This window comes from Perna viridis, chromosome 8 (genome assembly GCF_037379345.1).
Source record: "Perna viridis isolate PV_CMFRI_1.1 ecotype Kerala chromosome 8, ASM3737934v1, whole genome shotgun sequence".
In the NCBI taxonomy this organism is placed as follows: Eukaryota; Metazoa; Mollusca; class Bivalvia; order Mytilida; family Mytilidae; genus Perna; species Perna viridis.
This window is the reverse complement of record NC_142452.1, coordinates 48,811,222-48,836,593: the sequence shown is the minus strand read 5'-3', so window position 1 is coordinate 48,836,593 and position 25,372 is coordinate 48,811,222. Positions and strand designations below refer to the sequence as shown.

At 32.2% G+C, this 25,372-nt stretch overlaps 1 protein-coding gene across 3 annotated transcripts; it reads right to left on the bottom strand.

Annotated features, from left to right (window-relative positions):
- On the bottom strand, nt 1-25,341 carry LOC148610820 (phosphatidylserine synthase 2-like). Of its 3 annotated transcripts, XM_088596201.1 has the most exons (13): nt 25,295-25,311; nt 20,158-20,212; nt 18,929-19,111; nt 18,184-18,285; nt 17,147-17,229; nt 14,521-14,588; nt 13,593-13,724; nt 11,563-11,613; nt 10,265-10,378; nt 9,475-9,593; nt 8,413-8,527; nt 7,443-7,588; nt 1,216-6,789 (listed from the first exon to the last, which is right to left on the bottom strand). In XM_088596201.1, exons 3-13 carry the CDS (start codon nt 19,078-19,080, stop codon nt 6,462-6,464), a joined length of 1,410 nt encoding a protein of 469 aa, XP_088452327.1. In that variant the 5' UTR covers nt 19,081-19,111; nt 20,158-20,212; nt 25,295-25,311; the 3' UTR covers nt 1,216-6,461. The 3 variants fall into 3 exon arrangements, with proteins under 3 accessions (XP_088452329.1, XP_088452327.1, XP_088452328.1); XM_088596203.1 differs by lacking the exons at nt 1,216-6,789; nt 20,158-20,212 and adding an exon at nt 1-228 and having other exon boundaries at nt 25,295-25,334; XM_088596202.1 differs by lacking the exon at nt 20,158-20,212 and having other exon boundaries at nt 25,295-25,341.
- Between the last annotated feature and the right edge of the window lie 31 nt (nt 25,342-25,372).

Below are 25,372 nucleotides of genomic sequence, written 5' to 3'. Positions count from 1 at the left end.
TACACAACAAAGAACATTTATCATTAATCAATATCGACAGAACAACATTTGTATACAGAGATATATCACATAACTTTGAAGTGAATATCGACAACACATGTAATAGTGTATTGACTTTAAATGAAATCAATAAACGGATGAGGCTCAGATTTAATGCAAAACGTGAGAATGTTTTCCTGTTGGTGTCGTATACAGATCAATGTGTTTTAACTGACAACAAATGCTGAACTGGAAATAAATATAAAAAAATATGAAGCAAATGAATGTTGTATACAATAACGTATAAAAAATTAAACAAAGCCATTCAGCAAAATAAGAAAGACACATTTGTTGTATCAGGACTTCCTTGATATGTGTGATTCTCTAACTTAAGTCTAGATTGATTTATATAACGAGTAAACATCTCTGACTATTCACAGTTTATTTCTACAAGTTTTGAGTCTTGATGGTCCATGTGAACAATCGCCGTTACTTTGCGTCTGTCACCGTCATGTTTATTTTTTTTAAATGAAGCTTGAACTTTAGATGTAATACACAGGCAAAATTGCAACAAATGAATTCAAATGTTTAAAACATATGGAAACGTATGTTTAGGACTGGTATAATAAATATATATTTTTGTGCATTTTAACATACATGTTATGATATCACGGTTTTCCGAAAATCATACGGAAACAATGCTATTGTTATAGAACTATGAAATCAAGTAGAAACCATATGATTTTTTATACTCATTTTCCATGAATTAATTTGTTAGAAAGAAACGTGATTTTATGCGGTTTTTTTTATTGTCGTCCTAAACACATGACAAAACATGCATTTTTCATGTGTTTTCAAAGCACGTAAAAAACGTATTTTTACCTATGTATAATTGCAACATACACAATGTACACCTATATGTAAAAGCTACGGAACTATACCTATGCTTAATTATAAACCATAGAAATATTTTCGTTGATAGAAAATTATATTTTATGAAGGGTAATAATTAAATTACCGAACAGATAAAATCTAGACAATAGTAAAAAAGGAATAGCAAAAAAGACGTTTTGTATAACAAATGGCAATATCAGGGTGAAAAGCGGAAAGTTCGAAACCACTGCAATTGTACTCACTTAGTACAGGTATTTCAAAATGAAAGATTGGTTAAACCAGGTTTTAACTTATTTTAGCCCATTACATGATGTTGGCAAAGTTATGTAGAGACACAGAAAACGAAGTTAAGATAGCACTTTATCTATAGCCATACACATCTATCACATTTAAACACAGATCCAGACACAAATATAAAATCTAAATTCATTGTATAAAATTATAACAAATTTCCATGGCAAAACTAACAATTATGACACCTATTCATAAGGCATTATAAAGAGTAATCAGGTCATATAAAAAGTAATACAGAGGATCATGTATTGTTAGGTCACAGATTCAGCCCAGTTATTTTTATTTTTACAATAAAATGTTAACTATATTTGGATGATTATGTTGAATAAGACCGGCTCGTTTTTGTTCATAAGTTTATCCACTCCTTTCAAAAGTCATCATGTAGATAAATACTAACTAATGGATACAGTTTATCAATGATAGTGTTTTCAGAAAAAAGTTATACTACAAGTATAAACTAGAAAAAGTTCACGAAACTCACTTGGTGATACCCCTGCTCCTCTCCCTTGAAACCATACAGGAAACCCGAAATGTAGTTCAGATAAAAAAAACTAATAGGTACTGAATGGTATAATAAGATAAAGAATATCTGAAAGTTTTATCAAACTCTATTCAGCAATTTTATAAGATTTGGTGATAAGAACTAAGAACAGATAAACAGATGCACAGATAACAGTATAGACAGCACGATCACTGTATACCTCTGGCTTTTCAAGCAGTGGTATATTGAAACAAACTCTCTTTTGAGTGTTGAAACAAACTGAACCTGCTTTAGCATCATGCCTATCCTTACACATGTCCTGGGATACATGTATGGTTTGCATGTAAATTTACAGTGAAGAATTTTAAATAGATTGCCTTAATGCAGTGACTGAGTGTAGCAATTTAGTTATACTGAGTTTCAGAATTAAAAATGAATTGAAAGAAAAGCTGTGTAATGTCAGTTTTCACCCAAAAAGATGGTAAAACAAACTATCAATAAAATTTCACATAAACAGAATTTTGAAATTTTCAATAGACAGGTACAAGTATTTCTAATCTCCTGGCAGATAATTTATCAATCTAATTAAAATAAGTGCTGTCAATTGTTCCATCCAGAATCTAACATACATCCACTCTACTTTCTGATCTGATGACTTTATCAAAACCCTTGGTTTTTTTTATTTGATTAAAATGCTTCCAAAATCATGAAAACTGAAATCTGATTGGCTATTCAAAAGGTCATCTGAACAAGTCATCAGAACAGAGTCTTGTTAGATCCTACATGTAGTGACTAATTTTAATTATATTTGAAAATTCACATGTAAGTACATGTAGTACTACTAGTATACAGTGCCAAAACAGTTACATTGTATTATAAATGAATCTGTCAGTAAATTATTCTATGGATAGAGCTAGCTAGACCCCAACAATTTCCCTTAGGTAGTTTACTGGATAGTAGATTTCCCTTAGATAGTTTACTGGATAGTAGATTTCCCTTAGGTAGTTTACTGTATAGTAGATTCATTAGATATTGAATCAGTATCTGATCTGAAGTTGTAATCTCCTATTATGTCCAGGTAACTACTTAGGAAACTTCATCAGGTTTTTTTTTACATTCAATTCAGAAAAGACTAACTCTATCCCCTGACAATCATCATTGTATTTGCTGTAACATAAAATTAGCAGAATAAAATAATAAAAAAATAAGCATATATATATATATATTCATAGGAGAGTTATATCAACAAAATACTAACCTGTGTGTATGTCAAATACAATACAACATTCAAATGCAACCAAATTTCATTCATTCAATACAAACCATATATCAGTCAATAAATATCACAACCTATAAATAAATTGTCTGGCATATGCAGACCCATCAATTCAAAGACATAACATCTATATCTTATGATAACAAGCAGGGTAAACATCACACATTTTAAAATTTTCACCTAAATATTTTGACCAAGTTGTACATGCTTTCATGAGTATAAATTTCATCGGAATTTGGACTAAGTTGTGATTAAGGGAATATCTTTCATGAAAAATGGAATTCATAAATATAGTTTATATTATCCATTACCCTTCCAACTCCCAAAAATCAGCATTATACCCAGTTTCTTCATAAAAAATGGAATAGGTATCCACCACCCTTCCTACCTCCCTACCCCCTTAAAAATCATCATTATACCAAGTTTCATCTTAATAAGACCCAAATGTTTCAACACCATAGTACCCTGAAGCAAGGGATATAAAATGATGATTGACAGACATACACACGAAATTTAATATCATAACCCTTATTCACACTGGCAGGGCAAACAAGAAAAAAAAACAAGTGCAAATTATCGTATTTAGTTTGTTTATACCTAACGCCACAGGTCGTCATTCCTAGGAAAACATGACATTGCACAAACTTCATACAGGAAGTTAATATCCCTTACATCATATACCTCATCCGCATAAAGCCACATACCAAATTTTAGATCAATCCATTTATTATAAGTTTAGATAATGGATATGAAATTTGGACAGACTGGATGACAGGCGAACAAGGTGATCAAAATGGAAAAAAAGGAACATTTGGCTACTAGTAATAACTGTTAATTCTTAATTCCGAAAAAAAATAAAATAAAATCTTTGAAAAGTGGAATGAACAAATTGGTTAATTGCTTTTTTAAAAAAATATAAATATGAGTCCAAGGAATCTGTAAACCAAGAAAAGAAAAAAGAAACTATGGACTTTTATTTTTCTTATGAGAAATAGCATAAAAATCTACATTATTACACCATATCTATACATATATACATATATATATATATGTGCTGCTATAGGCATTTACAACATTAAAATATGATTCTCTGCAAAAATAAAATCTTAGCAAAACTTAATACAAAAAATATATATCAACATTTTGTTGGTATTTCATAGGCACATTTGAGCAATTAGTTACCCCTCTGGTTTCTGTAATGGACTATTCCTTGAACCACAGAAATAAAGGTATGATAAGGGCCATATTTGGCTTCCAGTTTTAGGAAAATAACAAGTTTGAAGTAAATGACAACAATTTGACAGGCATTGTGTGATGGATGATTATATTTTTTTAAATACAGTTTTAAATTTTCACCATTTTATCAGTTTTCAATTTTATGGAAGCAGAAAATCAGCCAAAAACAAAAAAAATGGGGAAAATGTCAATTTTCAATTCTAATTCTGCCAATGTGACTCAGGGATACCTTAACTGATTTGGACTCCTAATAATATTGAATTTAGAAATCATTTACAAAAGTTTGGGTTCAATTTTGCATGAGTGGCTCTAAAAAGAATAAAGAGCTTTGTTAAGTGAAGCCTGATACAACCACAGTATAGGTACTGGGCCTATGCCATTTCCAAACAATGAGTAAAAAATTCAAAAAGATTTGATGAGTATTTATACTCCAGTCATTGTAAAAAAGGGAAGACAACTGATGCCAATGACAATGATGATTACATGATGATACAATTATACATCAGAAAAAATTTGCTGCAGTATAAAAATGTATCTCGGGGAGATAGATTTCTTTCTTCAGAATAGTCCAAACAGAAAAGTACAACAACAAAAAGAATTTTTGTGACAAAGGTTGAGTCGGTTTGGCATAACAGGGTGTCAGATTTTCAACGACAAATTCAGCATTGAGATCTAGGAAGAGGTAGATACAATCAAAGCTATAAATAACTCACAAAAGATGCCATCAACAGTTAACATGTTCAATTCTGCCTGAATACAGATGTAACTAGAACAGTGAGGGAGTTCAACTGCAATCCTCCCCACAAAAAATACTTGAAAAGCCCTTAGTTTTAATTAACTCCATCTCTCAAGGCATCAATAACTGGATTAAAAACATTACTATGTCATTAAATAATTCACCATAACAAACTACTTTATTTTAAACAATTCACTACAAAAAATGTTTTAATGAACAATCAACACAATTACCATAGTAAATTAATCAACCAAAACATTCAATGCCAAAAACAACAAAAGTTTTGTGCAGCCATTACCAGTATTGTGCAGCCATTACCAGTATTGTGCAGCCATTACCAGTATTGTGCAGCCATTACCAGTTCTGTGCAGCCATTACCAGTTTTGTGCAGCCATTACCAGTATTGTGCAGTATCAACTTCTCATTTGTTTTGTCAGTATAACAGTTTATATAACTAGGTCTGGTTTCATATAAAATCTCAAATTAAGATTTTCCTCAGATCCTTGAGTTTTGTTCTCAAATCTTTATTTTCAAGTGTTTGATTAGGTCAGAGTTGAGGGAGGTTTTGAAGAAAATCTCAATTTGAGATTTCTTATGAAACTGCGCCCAGAACAAGCGGCTGTACTTAAACAAATAATAGACCTATCTGATCTCTTTTTAATTTGTTTTTATCACCACAACTGTGACATGAAAATTTTGAAGAATATCCATACTTCAAGAAAAATATTGTACCAAAAGTTAATGAACATACAAGGAAGCATTTTTGAATTATTGACAGACAGACAGACAGTGGTATACTATCTGTCTATTGATTTACTGCAGTTTAATGTCCTTCATTAAAAGCGAGCATGCCACCACCAGACCACCAAGACAGTCAAATGCAGTGTCTTTAGAGGCAACCAGATACAAACTTGAATGATAATGCACAGAACCCACTAATTTTGGTAGTTTTATAAACATGAGATTTAACCCTAAGACAAGTATTCCTATCACATGCAAAAACAGGGAGCTCCCTACTATATGGACCAATATTGTACCAAAATTTCAAATCACTAAAAGACCTTTTAAATTAGACTGTGGAACAAAATGATTCTTCTATGATTTGCATATTAGGGACTGCCTTCATATGATTTGCTTATGTTGCTTCTAACAGCAGTTCAGGAAGTGGTTTAATTCTCACACCAATTCTTGATTTCAATTATTTCTCCTCTCTATAATAAAATTAATTTTTTTGTTCCTGCAAGCCAAACTTTGCATACTGAAAATCTTAATTTTACCATCTAAAGCAGAAAAATAAGTTAAACCACTCATTACAGAAGGGGAATCTACATTTAAAATGGTGTTTCATCCTACAAAACATTTGTCGAAAGAGAGGTACAGGAAAATACAACCTTACCCTAATTTTGGATGAATCGCAGACAATGTTAATACACTGACAAAAAGTATACATAATAATTGCACAAGAAAAATAAAGATTTTCAACTCAACCTTTGCTTCACAATAACATATAAATATATAACACAACTTCACATAACAAGAAGCCTAATAATTTTCAGCCATACATTTTAACTGGATTTCACCTTGGAACGGGACCTTAAATAAAAATTCCTACTATCACCATTTTGCGCCTTCCTTGCCATTGTTGATTTAGATTGAACATTTGATTGTAAATTTTCAGATTTCTCCGGTAGATCACTTTTGACATCTCTATAAATGTAGAATTTCCAAATTGTCCATATAATCAATGATAAAAGCCCAAGGATCCAGAAATAGGCCACATGAGGAGGAAGAGGTTTACTTATGGTCTCAAAGTCAAACTTGACAACGATAAGGAATTCAGTAATGATGATTGCTATTATCATCCATGACTGGCGTCCAAATTTCTTACAGTTCCTAAAATAAATATAATGTATTGAACATAAATTAGTTTCTAAATTGACATTTATACATAAAACAACCTTTTACTTCATCTGGGTTGCTACTTATTAATTTATACAAGAATATACATGTAAATAGACAAATGTAAAAATTACTGTAGTTTGCTTTGTTTATTAGTCTTACATTTGTGTTCCTTTGTTAACTGAATGTTTATACATATATGTACAATGTAACTAAATATCTGGCAGGCAAAAAAAACCAAAAAAACTGAAGCGTCAGATTTGGGACTACTCAAATATATCAAAATCCCAATACATGTCATTAACAGGAAAACAAGAAGCAAAGATGATATATACACAATGTAGTGAACTGAACAAAATAGATTACACATAAAAATGAAGGAAAACACGACATCATCTGAAAAAATGAAGTACTTGCAACATGAACTCCCGCAAAAACCAGGAGTGACATTAACTGCTCTGTAAGGGTAAGCATGTCCAGTTCTGTGAGTGGCACCTATTATATTGCAAGCGAGAATAATCTGAAAATAGTCTAGCAACAGCAATGCAGCTCTCCGTCACGTCACAGAGGGGGACTGTCAAATATAATTCACACTTTTGCAATATCAATATCATGATTTAAATAATGTGGAAATAATTAACACTTACGGATCGTCAAGATACTGGAAGCCTTCTCTCATAGCTGCTGCACCCATAAATAAGAAGAAAGCCAGTCTCATCAGATTCAACCAGTGTGGAGGAGCTATCCATAATACAAACTTGAGGTAAAACGTATTCAACTCAGCAAGTAAGAACTGAAAAGAAATAGTTAAACAATATTTATTAAACAAGAAATTTGCGGAAAAGGCCAATAACTGAAGAAAGATAAAGAACTATAACTATAGAATAAATCACAACAAAATCAAACTTTACACCTGTATATTATGATCACAATGCTCAGTTGCAAATTTTTAATCATCATATGGCCTCTTTGTTAATTTATTTATCAAGGGACATAACTCCAAAATTCCTACTCAATCTGTCTTAAGTTTATACAGTAGATTTCGAAATGAAGGACCAAACAGCTAATCAAAAAAATGGAATGCAAATGCAGATTGGAACTATCCCAGAGGTCAAACCAATAACAGTAAGGGCAATTGTATTTACAGCACTCAATCTTGATACCGCTTGAAATTTGGATTCTGACTTAAAAGTGTTTGACACAGAATAATGATAGTGGTCAAAGAACTTCACAAAAAACAATTAGGTATAAGAAATAGTTTCTACATGGTTAGGCAGCTGTAATTCCTTAAATTTATCACAATTACTCTTTTCTTTATTTGGCAACTTTTAAAATAGTTTCATAAAGATCCATACACTTAAACTGACGTGACATAGTTAGGTTCTATAACATGCTTTCTTTTGGCCCCTGAATCCTATCAGTTAAGAGCAATAACCCCCAAAATCAATTAAGACCATCCTTTGTTATATGGAACTACCTCATAGTACATGTTCAAAGACATCCATATTATATTTTTAATCAGGCCTTTATCCAGAAAGTAGAATAATGCTTGTGTTTGGCCATTTTTAAAACCCTAAAATCAATCCAAGTTATCATTGAAACTAGTTAGATACTTACTATGGCAATTATAGCTAACATGGCAAGCCATCGTTTAAGACTAGACAGAGGTCGCCAGTCAAAGTCTGTCCAACTGTAAGGTGTAAACTGCAGGGCTAATCTTTTCATTTTACCCCTACAAAGAACCACAACATTAAACCCTAAATCATTTCAATGCCAAGTACAGATTTGGCAGGGATATTAAAGTTCTGTAGACAACTAATTTTTGTATGGCAACAATTCTGCCTGAATATTTTCAGAATAAGTACAGTTAAAGACGAGATTTTGCAGCAGTTTAAATTTCATTATTTTCACAGTAAAACCTGTAAAACAAAAATTTAACAGTAAAAAATATTTTCTTTGTAGAACATTATCATTTGATTCAAAACTGCAAAAATATTAGATAGATCAATCACCAAAACTGTGAAAATTTTCTTGTTCACAGTAATTGGGAAGTGTATGGTGTAAACAGGAAACTTTTTGTGCCATCTTTATTTTGCAGTTTGTGCAACCATTCTACTTCCTTGCAGGTTAAAATTCACAATTATCACTTAAATATTATAATGTACTTTGATGGAAATATTCACAACATTTTAATTTTTGCTTTACAGGATCTTACCAAGAAAATAATACTAGCCGCGAAAGGAGCATACTACCACAAGAACTCAGAGAAGTTCTAATATCAATAGAAGTCAGACCATAAATGTAAATACGGATATTCCACATGCCTTGCCAATGGTACGGTTTCATAGATAAATATTTCAGGGATTTTATACCAAGACAGAAGTCCAATCATACCTGTGTGTAGGGATATTTCACATGCCTCGCCAGTGATACGGTTTCATAGATAAATATTTCAGGTATTTTATACCAAGATAGCAGTCAGACCATATCTGTAAGTAGGGATATTCCACTTGGCTCGCTAGTGGTACGGTTTCATAGATAGATATTCCAAGGATTTTATACCAAGACAGAAGTCAGACCATACCTGTATGTAGGGATATTCCACATGCCTCTCCAGTGGTACGGTTTCATAGATAGATATTTCAAGGGTTTTATACCAAGACAGAAGTCAGACCATACCTGTATGTAGGGATATTCCACATGCCTCTCCAGTGGTACGGTTTCATAGATAGATATTTCAAGGATTTTATGCCAAGATATATACCCAAACCATTACATACTACAGCATCCATAATCCACTGAAATAACAAACAAAATCATTACTTTAAAAAAAAGCGGGTGAAAATTGTTATGAAACTGAGACTCTGATAATCTCTCGAACAGTTGACTGTGAAGTATGTGTAGGGTATGATAGGGAGTTGGAATATGCAGATTGATAACAATGAAATTTCCACTTTTGTATCCTATTACCATATATAATTGTGCAACCAAAGGTAACCTCTTTGTTTCTATAGTTAAAATGGATTTTTTCCTTTCTTGTCAAATCTCTGTAAATTTCTCTTTTCAACAAACTTTATTTGATTGGCTACATATACCGTATGGCATCTTTTGGAGGAGGTAAACTATGCAAAATACTTTTCCAATACAAATTTAGGCAGATGCTTAGTAGTGCACAAGGAGTAAACATTTTGGTGAATTTATTTTTGCATTTTTGGACAGACCAAAAATATGTCAAAATTAGCACCCGAAATTACATGTACTTGCTATATGGTATTTAGATGCCATCATTACAGAAAAAGTGAATTAACAGATCTGTATTTAAGCTATACATGGGTCATTCACGCTAGATTAGAGTCTATCCAATTAGTATTGATGGAATATTTGGGTCCTTGACTATTGTGTCTAGTTGGTCCATTTTAGGGTCCACTATGGTATACAAGCTTAGCAGTAACTGTATGTATCAACTTACATGGTCCCACCAACATTCACTGAAGTTAGGAAGTTGATGTTCCAGAGTGTATTCCAGTAACTCAAACATTATACTCATTACTGTACATAACCACCAGTCCCTCAAGATCAAAGTCTGAAATGTAAAAATATAAGGGTTGGGGCAAATTTAAGGCTAAAATCAGAGTCTGATATATAGAAGTAAAAAGGTTGAGGCACATTTAAGGCTAAAATCAGAGTCTGAAATATGTAAGTGCAAAGGTTGAGGCACATTTAGAGCTAAAATCAGAGTCTAAAATATAGAAGTACTGGTACAAAGGTTGAGGAACATTTAGGGCTAAAATCAGAGGCTGAAATATAGAAATACAAAGGTTGAGGCACATTTAGGAGTAAAATCAGAGTCTGAAAAATAGAACTGCAAAGGTTGAGGCAAATTTAGGGTTAAAATCAGAGTCCAAAATATAGAACTGCAAAGGTTGGGGCACATTTAGGGCTAAAATCAGAATCCAAAATGTGGAACTGCAAAGGTTGAGAGTTTAAGAATTTAAGAGTAAATAGAGTTCTAAACAAATTTTGACTATCAGAATTAACCCACACAGTTAATTAAATATTTCAGTACCAAAGTATTATCATTGTTTTCTACCTAGTTCTGAAAATTTAAGAAGATTATCAATATTGTAACCTGTTCATAAGGGCCAAACACACCTCTATGTGGACATTTCCATTTGATTTCAGCATCTAGCTACTGACATGACATAAGAACTTGCACACAAGCCACCACCTTGGTCTGACCAAATATTACAAGCCACGACCTTGGTCTGACCAAATATTACAAGCCACAACCCTGGTCTGACCAAATATAACAAGCCACGACCTTGGTCTGACCATATATTACAAGCCACGACCCTGGTCTGACCAAATATGACAAAATCCACTTCTCTTTTGTCTGATATGTCATTTAGATCCAAAAAATATGGTACATGGTACATAGAAATAATAAATAAACAAATCTGAGGTCTAAATGATGAAAAGAACCCACACTAATTTAATGAAATAATGACATATTTAGCAGAATGATCTACTGTAAATATACTAATTTTCACTATTTTCATGGTAGAAAAAACAAAGTGTGAAAAATAGTACATTTGTAAACCCACAAAATTGATTATTAATACTACCGGTATTTAACGCTAATCATTTTTTCAAACCATGAAAACTGATACTGCAAATATGTTTACTAGACAGCGTCCTGGAAAATTCGCAACCACAAAAGTTAATATGTTAACAGTAATTGAATCTTGATCACACCGTTCAAATTACCTTTAACCACCAACCAAAGAAATGTGTAGCAACAAATCCATCCATTTTATCCTAAAAAAGAAAAATGAAAGTTATTCTTTTTTTCATTCACAACATAGTTCCTCTTTTTTTGTTGACAGCAAATTACCAAAACTACACTGATGAAAAATTCAATGTGCTATTAATAGAAATAAAAAAAAAAAAAAAAAGCATTTTTGAATTTTTTACTTTGAACTATTTATGGGATTGCACAAACATATGTATTTTAAAAGGTTTCTTTCAAAAGGAAGATAATTGGCAGAAAATATTGTATAAAGTGGGAATCTTAAATATAATAACAACACAAAACAGAAAAATGTGAATAAAAATAACGATGCTGACATGGAGATCAAGGTTGAGATATTCCACATCATCTTGTCAGTGGAGATCAAGGTTTTGAGATATTCCACATCATCTTGTCAGTGGAGATCAAGGTTTTGAGATATTCCACATCATCTTGTCAGTGGAGATCAAGGCTTTGAGATATTCCACATCACCTTGTCAGTGGAGATCAAGGTAGAGATATTCCACATCACCTTGTCAGTGGAGATCAAGGTTGAAATATTCCACATCACCTTGTCAGTGGAGATCAAGGTTTTGAGATATTCCACATCATCTTGTCAGTGGAGATCAAGGCTTTGAGATATTCCACATCACCTTGTCAGTGGAGATCAAGGTTTTGAGATATTCCACATCACCTTGTCAGTGGAGATCAAGGTTGAGATATTCCACATCACCTTGTCAGTGGAGATCAAGGTTTTGAGATATTCCACATCACCTTGTCAGTGGAGATCAAGGTTGAGATATTCCACATCACCTTGTCAGTGGAGATCAAGGTTGAGATATTCCACATCACCTTGTCAGTGGAGATCAAGGCTTTGAGATATTCCACATCACCTTGTCAGTGGAGATCAAGGTAGAGATATTCCACATCACCTTGTCAGTGGAGATCAAGGTAGAGATATTCCACATCACCTTGTCAGTGGAGATCAAGGTTGAGATATTCCACATCACCTTGTCAGTGGAGATCAAGATTGAGATATTCCACATCACCTTGTCAGTGGAGATCAAGGTTGAGATATTCCACATCACCTTGTCAGTGGAGATCAAGGCTTTGAGATATTCCACATCACCTTGTCAGTGGAGATCAAGGTAGAGATATTCCACATCACCTTGTCAGTGGAGATCAAGGTAGAGATATTCCACATCACCTTGTCAGTGGAGATCAAGGTAGAGATATTCCACATCACCTTGTCAGTGGAGATCAAGGTTGAGATATTCCACATCACCTTGTCAGTGGAGATCAAGGTTTTGAGATATTCCACATCACCTTGTCAGTGGAGATCAAGGTTGAGATATTCCACATCACCTTGTCAGTGGAGATCAAGGTTGAGATATTCCACATCACCTTGTCAGTGGAGATCAAGGTTTTGAGATATTCCACATCACCTTGTCAGTGGAGATCAAGGTTGAGATATTCCACATCACCTTGTCAGTGGAGATCAAGGTAGAGATATTCCACATCATCTTGTCAGTGGAGATCAAGGTTTTGAGATATTCCACATCACCTTGTCAGTGGAGATCAAGGTTGAGATATTCCACATCACCTTGTCAGTGGAGATCAAGGTTTTGAGATATTCCACATCATCTTGTCAGTGGAGATCAAGGTTTTGAGATATTCCACATCACCTTGTCAGTGGAGATCAAGGTTGAGATATTCCACATCACCTTGTCAGTGGAGATCAAGGTTTTGAGATATTCCACATCATCTTGTCAGTGGAGATCAAGGTTTTGAGATATTCCACATCACCTTGTCAGTGGAGATCAAGGTAGAGATATTCCACATCACCTTGTCAGTGGAGATCAAGGTTTTGAGATATTCCACATCACCTTGTCAGTGGAGATCAAGGTAGAGATATTCCACATCATCTTGTCAGTATCAAAATCAAAAGAAGTAACTATTTCATACAAAGCTACAATAACGCATCAGATCAAGAACAGGAAAGACTTACCCAGACATTGTGAAATGGTTCTGTTGCATTAGGATCATAAATCAGACAATTTCCACCATAATTTTTCTGCTCCAGGGGTTGTCCAAGTTTAGGATCAAAGTGCTTCAGAACATGACGGGCATCATGTACAGTCTGTAAATGATAAAACCCAATATTTGGAACATATAAGCTTTGAAACAGAAATGACTTAGCACACGTTTGTCCTTACTTTCTAAATACTATAATATGTATTACTCAACAAACCTGTGTTTCAGAAACTGCTTAAATAGCTGGCAGTACAAAATGTATGAAAAGAGTGTTTTTTCTTATTTAGCTGCTGAACAACCATGCATTATCCAATAGTTGATTTATATGCTATTTTTGTTATTGTTTTTATTTCTACGATATTCACCAAATGAAATCTGTCAAAAATATTTTCATCAGAACAAATTTCAATTTACAATTTAATGATTAATCATAAAGTTAAGATTGGAAAACCATAAAAAGTTGACATGAATATTTTCCAGTTAACAGTAAATGTGACAGATCAAACAGTTATTCCACACCATTACAAAGTTCATACTACTTTTTTATATAATTTATTTCAATCCTCCCAATTCAGAAAATTACAAACCAACATCACTATTAGATAATTATGTTTTTGAAACCAAATTTGGCAAGTGTCACCCACTGCTGGGTCTTCAATGGACACTCTTTAAGGGACAAAATTCTTACATATTGGAATGTTTGTATTCAGCATTTTACATCAATCTCAGCAACAAAGAAACTTGGATTGATTTCATTCTGTTTGAAATGAAAGCTTGACAGGCTTTGGTGAAATTGAATAACTGATTTCATGAGTTATGTCCCTTACCCTAGGTCTACCTCCTTAAGCTAGACCTAGAACGAACAACTATATTTTTGTAACTCAGGATTTCATACATCATACCTGGAAAAGTAACCAGACAAGAGCCAGTTCATATACAATACTCAGACACAATATCAATCTCCAAAATGCTGTAATACAAAAAAAAATGTATGAATATTTGCTCCATTGGATCAATTCTTTATAGTTCTTATGACAAGAAGCTTATTTACAATTAGAAAAAAAAATACATCTTTAATCATTCAGGAATATATAGATACCATTAACAATATAATCAACCTCTATTCCCCTTAATGGGGCACTTAAATACCAATAACGATACTCAAAAAAATACCAATAACCTGGTACTCAAAAAAATATCAATAACCTGGTACTCAAAAAAATATCAATAACCTGATACTCAAAAAAAATACCAATAACCTGGTACTCAAAAAAATATCAATAACCTGGTACTCAAAAAAATACCAATAACCTGATACTCAAAAAAATATCAATAACCTGGTACTCAAAAAAAAATCAGAAAGCAATAAAACAAATACAGTTGATCAAAACAGACATATAAACAACTAATTATCATTACTCTTCAAAGCAATTTTTGAGACAGACAGACAACAGTTTAATATGATGTTATGTGGTCAACTTAGAAACCTCACTAACTGATAACCCCCATTCCCTCTCCAAAAAACAACAAAGGGAACACATAAAGTAATTCAGATGGAGGTGCATAAAGCCAATAAAATATAATAAAATGTCTGTTTCCTGTTGCCCTATCCACCCTATATTTTTGTGCCTACCTTAAACATTTCATGGCCATTTTGAGTCAAACATCATTACAGGATAGAGCGTAAAATGTTTTCGAAAAACAAAATGATTTCCCTACCTATCTTCCCTGGACTATTAATCATACAAACCATACATTAATTCTCATTATATTTAACTGATCTGTTCTAAAGGATTTGGGCTTACAAGGTACACAGAGACACACGACTTACATTTTTGGAGTTGAAAAATTTGTCAAATTTTAGAGCAAAGGTCATTACCCTTCCAATGCACTTGACCCATGCTCCCGTTTTTTTTGTGCAGTCCAGGTTCTTTATTAAATTTGTTTCTTAAGTAGATTTTTTTGTAGAGGGGGGGCCTATTTCATGATCTTAGTCTTTAGCTGCATGTATCTATTTTCCCTGTCTAGTCATCATCTTTGTATTATTTATGGATTGTTTACAATTGCTGGTTAAATTATGGGATGTGGACGACTCTGGGTGGGATTACACTGAACAATCCACAGTTTATGTTGCAGCATGAACCAACCCAAAGTCATTTATATCCCATAATCTAACCAACAATTGAAAACAATTCATATATATTTATTAAAATAACACCAGAAAACAATCAAAGTGCTGATAGCACTGGCAGTTTTTGATTCCTGTGAAAATTGTAGCATGAACAAAATTTCAAAGATTATATGATGTTAAATAAAATTGTGATCATACATTGCATTTTAAATACTATTAAGAACTGTCCTTTTTAAATATGTACAACCTGAGTTAATCTATACTACTGATGCAACTTCACACACATTTACAAATTTGGTTTCATTTCACCTTTTCCCCCCAATTTAAAATCTATCAAAAAGTTAATGTGCATTTACATTCAAAAGCTCCATTACCAGAGTATTTATCCTACATAACAATTATACTTAAATAAAACCAATAATCAGCTGAAAAAATAATTTCCTTAACACAAGATTTTCAAAAACTAGACACTTTTATCAATTTGAATTTTCCCGCCAATTTTACTTGTCTTCACTTCCTGTTTATAAATGGTAAAATATTAATGACAGGATGGATTTGACTTATAAGTGTATTAAAATGAAAGTATTTAACACATTTTATGCTTCCAGACACATTACTGCAAGAAATTAATTCCATAAATGTAAATTTATTACTAAATTTCTTTCAAGGCCAAAAAGGAGTCCCTCAAATCTTGAGTTGATATGATGACTAGATCTTAATTTAATTTGCATAAGTAATAGAATATTATTGAGCTGATAAATTGCAAGAAACATATTTACTGGTTATAAAAGAGGTATTGAATGATGTTAATGGAATTACATTTGGACTATATTTTGTGTATTGTTCAGAAAGATTAGAGAAGTTCTAGTGACAGACCGATGACATAAGGTATTTTGATCCTGATGGATCAAAAACCCAAGAATTAAATCACAACAAAAAATTATTTTTTTTAAAATATAAAATCAACATTTTTTTAAACACAGATCAATACTGTCAACTGTCAATCATTGCACCATTTGTAATAGACATGCATGCTTTTAAGTATATGAAGTATTTCTGTAGTTAGGGGGCATGGCAAAATACCAATTAAGGCTATATGAATTTGACAACGTTGCTTGATGATACTGAAGTAGTAAGAATTTCACAAAAATTAAAATATATTATTCTGATTACTGTTCCTGTCCTAGTTCCCTTAATACCCCTTTCACTTTGTATATCAACACTATGTAAAGTACTTTTTGAGATACAGATTACACAAAATAGATACCAAAAGGCATAAGGGACAGGCAGAGGCAAGCCTTTCCCTGACCTGCTTTCACTGCTGGTGATGAAAAATTAATTGCCAGAAAGAAATGGCCATATAAAAACAAAACATAATTTTGATTTATATACTATACCAGGATGTGGTCTTTTGAATGGTCCATCTGGAGTCTGTGTAACACCAACAGCCAGGAAAGTTACCATCATAGCAATTATACCTCTGTTAAAATAACACAGACATTAAGCATGTTAAGTAAAATTAATACAATCAATAAGTTTAATAAAACAATCAAGAAGTCAAAAAAGTCCTCAGTAAACAGGAAGTTGTTCTCCATTTTTTTTAAATGGATCCCATCATACGGCACACCCTTGGAAGAATATGTTGAAATTTCAAGCCGCTTTGATGAGTAGTTGCAACAAATGAAAATGCCGCAAAAAATTTCAATTTTCAAAATATACAAAGTCCTCAGAAAACAGGAAGTTGTCAAATTTTTCCCAAAATGAATCCCACCAAAAAAGCATATTTACAGGAAGAATGTGTTATAATTTTGAGCCACTGTGATGAGTAGTTGCCAAGAAAACCGTCACAGAAAAAAGTATAACAAAACATGGAAACACAAAAAAGGTAAAACATTATACCCTACTGTCCTTCAGAGCGGAGGTATAAATATCTGACTATAACAAAATTTGTCAAGTGAATATCTGCAATCTTGACCTCTAAAACAGTGGAAAACTGATTTACCGGACTGACAGATGGAGTGTAAACTTAAAGTCCCTGTTGGCAAAAGTTGCTGGTAGGGGACTAAATAACATAAAAACTATGAATGAGCTCAGTTACGCCCCTCTTTACTGCAAAATCCTGCAACATCTAAAGCATCTCCCATTCAAAGAATCCAAAAAAATTATTTTGCCTAATAATACGCTTGAGTTGATACAAAACCTTCATATAAAATTTCATCTAAACCCATCGAAAAATTTTATAGGAATATATATGGTTTCATGGACAGACAGACTGACAAGGTCATTCCATAGGTGCTCCTCAAAACTTAGTTTACAGGAGGTGTCTATTTTCAGATACTTCATGTTAAGGTTTGTCACAAGAAAAAACTTCCTCTGGAGGGTTTTAGACAAAAAAAAAAAATTGTGAGATGTTGAACCCAGAGGTAAGTTATACCTTTTCATATTGTAATCTGAATCTTTGACAACCTCTTCAAATATAGTAACATAGACCAGCACCAAACTAAACAGAAACAGCACCAATATTGTATGGGCCTGCCTGAAATAAAAGAAAGAAACAAAAATTAAAAATTTTCTTACAATTTCATTTTCAATGCCAAAATACATTATAAAATGAGATTGACAAAATGTTTTGACAGGCTCCAAAGCCATATATTTGTCAGCATAAAAATATGCATAAATGCTTTGTAAGTTAAAAATTAAAAAAAATGTATGGTATGGGTTACAAATTTTCTAAAGTAATAAGTACTTATGATAGCATGTAATCCTGACAAATGGCTAATTTCAGCATGTAAAAATTCATATTACATATTTGAGTCTAATGTGTGCAAAACAGGAGGTTCATATCTTCCATATAATTGTTTATACATGTATATATAAATATCTATGCATCATTAGAAACATAAAGCGACAAAAATGGCCTAGTTCAAAATTGTCAAATCTCCATCATAAGTGATGCACATTTCTATATTGATAAAAAAATGTATGTTTTATGGACATTTTGCAAAGTTTAAATAATATTGGTTCAATACTTTTTGAGCTTCAGACTACACACAAGAGGAAGAGTTGGGTGACTACTACATCTGCTTTCAACATTGGTCATGCTGGTGAAAATACTGTTCTGTTCAAAATATTAAAGTACACATAAAGATTCAGCATAAATTAAAATAAATTGTGCTCACCAAAAGAATGAGATGGAGCCATCATCCTGAATATCTTTATATTTATTCCTCTCTGATTCCCAGTCAAAAGCTGTGGCTTTATGAAGCTGTATTATCTTGTCTGACTTGCTGTTTGCTGATGCCATTTTTAAAGTATTTGTGACTCCTTGCATGTACCAGTAAGTCAGTTACATCATCGTACTCCTACAATGATAAATTAAAGTTTGTTTTTGAGTCTTAAAGTTCATGTATCCATCCGTTCAAAAGTTCAAAGAATTACAACATTCATAAAATTCAGAGAATCATACTGTAAATCCCTGGTGATATTCTTATCAACATATAATGTCCTAACTACCTTCAAGTTGGTTTCATGAAATTAGGTGCAATAGTTTCTGCGGAGTTGCACATTCAAAAGTGTGAGAAAAAGATACCAAAAAAATGTAGATGGACAGTACATGTAAAACAGGGCAAAAACAATAGGTCTCCCCATTTAAGAAGAGGGAGACATAATGAACATTCTTATTCCTCTCTGTGAAATTTTGACTGAATATTCATTTCAAATTGCAAAAAAAACAAAAACAAAAACAAATAAAAAAATGAAAATCAATGTAATATTATCATTATTGCAAGAAATCCCATAACAAAAACTCACATGTATGAATTACTGAAGAAATTTTTTTCTCTAAGACTTGCTACAAGTATTTATCAAAGTTTCTTTGAAAACTGTTGCTATGAGAGAGATATAAACTATAGACAGCTACAACAGAGGAAATTTTATCAGTCATGATTGCTAGAGACGTAATATACACATGTACTGTGAAAGTACTTCCATTCATGGGAATCAATTTTCCAGGTTTAGGAGAAAAGTACAAGTTTATGGATTCTTCAATTCATGGTTTTGAAAATCCTGTCATATAATATAAAGTAAATAATCCTTTTCATTGGGAATAAAAATTTGTGGTTTACTTTACCCAGGAAATCCACAAACACTGATAACATATACAATTAATTCTTAGAGAGAAACTTGTAGCAAGTCTATTTTTCTTTCAATATCATAAATTTTGAAATCTGATATTCCTTAAAAAATTATGTAATCAAAATGAACATATACATGTATGTAAATATACATGTACACTTTTAATTTTCATGGGAATGCCACTTGTTTAACCATTACTAGTAGTTAGTATCAGCATAAAGCACTAAAAAAAATTGAATAATCACAGGGTTAATACCCAACCACTGTGACCTACCTGAGACCATGTGCCTGAGACCACCACCTAAACCTCACCTACCTAAGACCACCACCTAAAACCACAAATGTCCTATATAAATGACAGAAAGTGGACATGTAAGATAAGGAAAGTCACAGTCAGGTGATCTGAGAACTAAAGTACATGTACATCAGTACACTACAAGACATGAGGATTTCTCAGTTTAACACTCTTACATAATGTAAATATTATCACAGTCACTGATCTAAATCATGCTACTCTCAGCTTAATACACGTTACTGTGAAGCCTTTTTTACTTCCTCTTTACTGATGGAACGGTAAGAGTGATATGAGGCATTTAGATGTTTCAGGTTTTCACTTAATTCAGGGTTTGTTTGTAACAGAGCATAACAAGTTCACACATCATAGTGTACCCCCCCTAACACCCAATTGGAAAAAAATTGTATGAAATTTTGATTTTCATAAAGCTTCTCTCAAAATTTCAAGTGGGGCCAAAAATAAAACTTTGTTTCCCCAATCCTGACCAACCCTGAGTCAAGAATCCTCCTACCCAAAAGATTTTATTGCAATTTTTTTATGAAATTTGTGATAGAAAATTTACTGTTGTTTTCTATGCAAAATGCATGTGATAAAAATGTATCACTTAGGGGTTGCTCTAGCTTCCAAAATTCTGTTGCCAAAAAAATTGCCAGCTGCCCATTTTTTCGCCAATTTTCAGAAATTAGAGCAAAATGGGTGGTCCAACAAAATTATTCTAATTTTTTTTAAATATGACAGTAATGAGTATTACATGCAAGTCCATTGATTCATCAAAATAATCCCTTCATTCATGACATACATGTACCTGTTCAAATTTTACCTACATGGAAAAAATTGTATTCTGCCGACTTACTTTATTGTACAATGAGGTTTAAAGAGGAAACAAAGAATTATTTAATAAAGGCCTGGCTGTGACAAGTAGTTGCAGAGCAAACAGTAACAAATATGGTATGGATGAACACCTTTTTTAACTAAATTAAAATTAAGTCTTTTCTTAGTATTGCACTACATTTACACGTAATCTTGCCTATTTAGTACATAATGATACTACCTCAAATAGTGACCTACATGTACATGTACATTTTGAATTATTACTAATGCTGGTACTACAGTAGTTTAAATGGTATTGTCATTTTTTAATATGCTCCGAACTAGTTTTCAGTAACTGTAAGTGCTTTTTAAGTGGATCTCATGTTGTCTACATGCCTATAATGTATGTGGATGTATTCCATAGAGAGAGAGCAATTATTGGGTGATTTTCATGGTATGTTTGTTTTTTGTTTCAGTTCATTTTAAAACTTACATTAAAAGGGGGATGGTTAAGGCCTTATTAAACTAGTTTAACCCCATCACAGATTCCCTGCACTTGTTCCCAGAGATGTTGGTCATTAATGTGAAGTTGTGGGGCCTCTTAGAGCTTACTGAAGTGTGTTAACACTTGTTGAAGACCTTTTGGTGATTGAAACTATTTAATGTTATGTAGTTTAGACTTCAGTTATAGTCACTAGTGCATTTGTTACATTTCACCATATCAGTTCTTTTTTTTTCTATTATGATTGTGCATTATACAAATTTTAGATAGAAAGTGAAGATTTTATTTTTCATGGTTATGGACTGGTCTTGCAATATTTTCACTTTTGTTGTCAAAACCTTTCAGAGCTTCCTTAAAGATGTGTACACACTTGTTAAAGACTTTTGGTGAACTCTGTATTCACTATTTTTATCAAGGTTATACACTTGTAAAATGATGCATTTGTTAAGTCAGTCCATATCTGTTCCTTTTTCTTTGTTTTACCTCGTTCTTTTCATCAACATTTATTTATGATTGTATACAAGTAAAACATCTAAATAAAACTATAAAAAACTAAGTGATCCCTACCTTAAGTACTAGTGTATACATGTACATACAATGTATATAATAACTCTACTTTCTTAAAAAGAAAAAAATTACAAGAACTATAAAGACAAAAAAATTGAACTGTGTTATAAAAAATGTAAAACACATTTAATCAAAAGTCATGCAGGGACAACAAATGATTTAAACATCTGTGATCTGACATTTGTAGAAAATAGAATGAAAATGGCTGGAAGTAATTTTCATTTTCAAATAACACGTACATTATTTGTAAAAGTCAAAAATTAAAAATGGTAAAAATATTTCAATGTATTGAAACTGTTTTGAAATGAGATGAGTTACTTTCCAACAGTATGTTCACATATTGTGAAATTTTATGGAGTTATCACCCCTCAATATACATAATGAGCTTAAAACAGAGTGTTGTTTGAACTTGGAATTCTTTTGGAATTAAGAAAATGACAAAAAATAAATTTGTAAAACTAACCCTTCCTTTGGGACTTAGTCATGCCAGCATGCCTTAAAGGGGTAGGGTTGGTAAGATGTCAAGGAAACTTACTAACCCCATGACGGCATGACTAACCCCCTTAGTAGGGGTAAGTTTTACAAATATTTTGTCCACTTATTTTCTTAAATCCAAAATAATTCCAATTTCAAATAATACCTTGCTGAAAGCAGATTTTGATAAATGGAAAGCCCATTTTCATGTGGAACTTTCCTGTGGAAAGTTGTAATTTTCAAAATTCCTGATTTCATGGAACATTAAATGATACCCACAACGAAATGGTTAAACAAGGGGAGTGGAAAATGTTCAAAATGGACTTAAGATGAAAACCACATTTTTTATTTTGCTGAAAATTTATCTGAATCTGTATTTTACGGTATTGAATGACTATGCAAAGTTTTAAAAAAAATCATTGATCTGTTCTCAAGTTTTCATCTAGAAACCTTTTGGGGAACGGACAAATGGATGGACAAAAACACATACATCTTTTCTGATGGTTTCACAAACATGTACATAAAAACATCAAGGTATTGTGATGTCATACTTTTTTAACTCAATATTTTTAGAGAAATCGACCATAGGACTTTTTTGCATCTTCAATTAAAGGACTTATATCCACCAGAAGAACAAAAGTAATGAAATTTCAATGGTCCTACATGTACATCCCTAAGTAACTGATATGCAATATACATATTACATGTACAAAGGCCCCTGCAATATCATACCTTCCAAAATATATGAAAGGATGTCAGATAAACAATGAAATTTGAATTCTAGTCGTAATGGCACTTGCTTAAAATGGCACTTGGTCAAAATGGCACCTGTGAAGTTAAAATGACACTTGGTCAAAATGGCACTTGTATATAGTTAAAATGGCACCCATCATAAATGTATGTTTAATCATTTAATAATATAAAAATAAATCCTCTGATATATTTAGTACTCTTTGGGAAACTAGATTAAAATACAAAAGTAAATATCACATTTATTACTTTGTATATAATCATATAAAACTTAAAAATTTTACCAAAGTAATGTGGATATCAGGACACATCAAGATAGTAATTAAAGTAGTGAAATAATCTAATTAAATTATCATAATAATACCTGTATCACCTATTAAATAAACCAAGGCTAAGCTATAAACCATAATCCAATTCCCAAACTAATTTACTTAATGAATTTGCAATCAAAACTTGAATAATACTTCCTTTTCTTAATGAAATTAGCTCTTCAAAATAAATAATAAAAATACTTTATTGGTAATACTTATGACTAAATATATGTGTGTCGGTGTATGGGTGTGTGTGAATCCACATTGGTATGTTTAATGCAAAAAAATGTAAGTTAAGCCTTTGATCAGTCTAATCACTTTCACAAATTAATTTTTTATTAGAATGATTTGGCATAATCATCATATAATCATATTACTGCAGGGACATCAATTAATTAAAAAATATTAAACAAAAAAAAAAATACAACAATAAACCAAGTGCCATTTTGACTATATTAGGTGCCATTTTAACCAGGTGCCTTCTTAACTATTTACATAGGTGCTACTTTAACTAGCACCCTGAAATTTTACATTGTGACATCAATAGTCTTTTTGTTGATAGTAAATTCAGTATCATACATGTACCTGTACTTATGGAAAAGTTAAATGTAGGAGACTTTAACATCAACAATTTTTATATGTAAAAATTCATTTATTTAGTATTTCACATAAAAAATAAAGTAATTTTAACCAAAAACCTCCCACAAATCATACAACTTTATGAGGGAGATTCTAAATTCTTCATTGATTTTGTGGGAGTCTCCCTTAATCAATAGACTACTGACAATTAGTGTGGGAAGTTTAAAGCAGCATTAGCTGTCAAATTTGTTAGTTCTGGATCCTACTGAATTGGGCTGAATCAATGAAATAAGTTTGTAGTAATGCAATTGAAGCAATAAATGTTGATAATACACACAGAATATTGTGAAAACAACCTTTTGTTTAATCAAAGAAGATTGATAGGTCTGATCTAATTACTTCCGAAAATTGACGAAAGGACATTCACCTGGGTTAAAAATACTTTAACCTTGGTAAAAAAAAATAACAATAACGGATTCACAGCTTCAGTCCATCAGTCTTCCTTGCCGTGAAATAACCACTTTTGCTTTACAATCAGATTTGTTATTAAAGAAGCGACCTTTACAGCACATGCACAGATTAAGGTCACCAGAAGTCACATGCATACGAATTTTTTGTCTTGCAAGACAATGAATATAGACACCTATTTCAGGTATGTAATGCATTTAATTTGTGGATATCAAATGAAACTGTAAAAGAAAAGTAGAAATAATTTAGTAGAAATAATTCAAATTTCATATGAAACAAAAATTTCCAAAAATGACTGCTAATTGAGTAATGCAGCTTTAATGACTATGCCATGACTGCATGAACATAAAAACAATAGGAAAATTCATTATTTTCTACCATAACATTATCAAGTGTAAATACGTCTATTTTATCACACCAAACACTTCAAATAATTGGGGGTATCAATTAGGTATCGTTGTGTATGGCTACAGCATACAACGTGTGAAAGAAACACGCATGGCATGCATTTCCTTTTAACAGCTGGTGAGACAGGGATAGTAGAATAGTTGTATGCATTCGTATGATAAAAATGACCAATTGAACTTCAGTCGAACGGTTAAGTAATGTTTTATCATAAATTCTGGTTAAATTTTTATTTTGATCATATGTTTACCTTGCATCCAACATAAACCGGAAGTCACTTTGTGGTCCGATGTTCACGCGATTTATTTCGAATCCCATACAAATTACT

Bases quoted from the DNA above. Each gene is read 5' to 3' on its own strand.
- LOC148610820 (XM_088596202.1), bottom strand. From the start codon at position 19,080: ATGCAAGGAGTCACAAATACTTTAAAAATGGCATCAGCAAACAGCAAG. The intron at 8,528-9,474 runs GTATGGTCTGAC...GGTTCTTTGTAG, and splicing joins TGGAATATCCCTACATACAG to GGGTAAAATGAAAAGATTAG. The intron at 6,790-7,442 runs GTAAGTGTTAAT...TATTTATTTTAG, and splicing joins TTCCAGTATCTTGACGATCC to GAACTGTAAGAAATTTGGAC.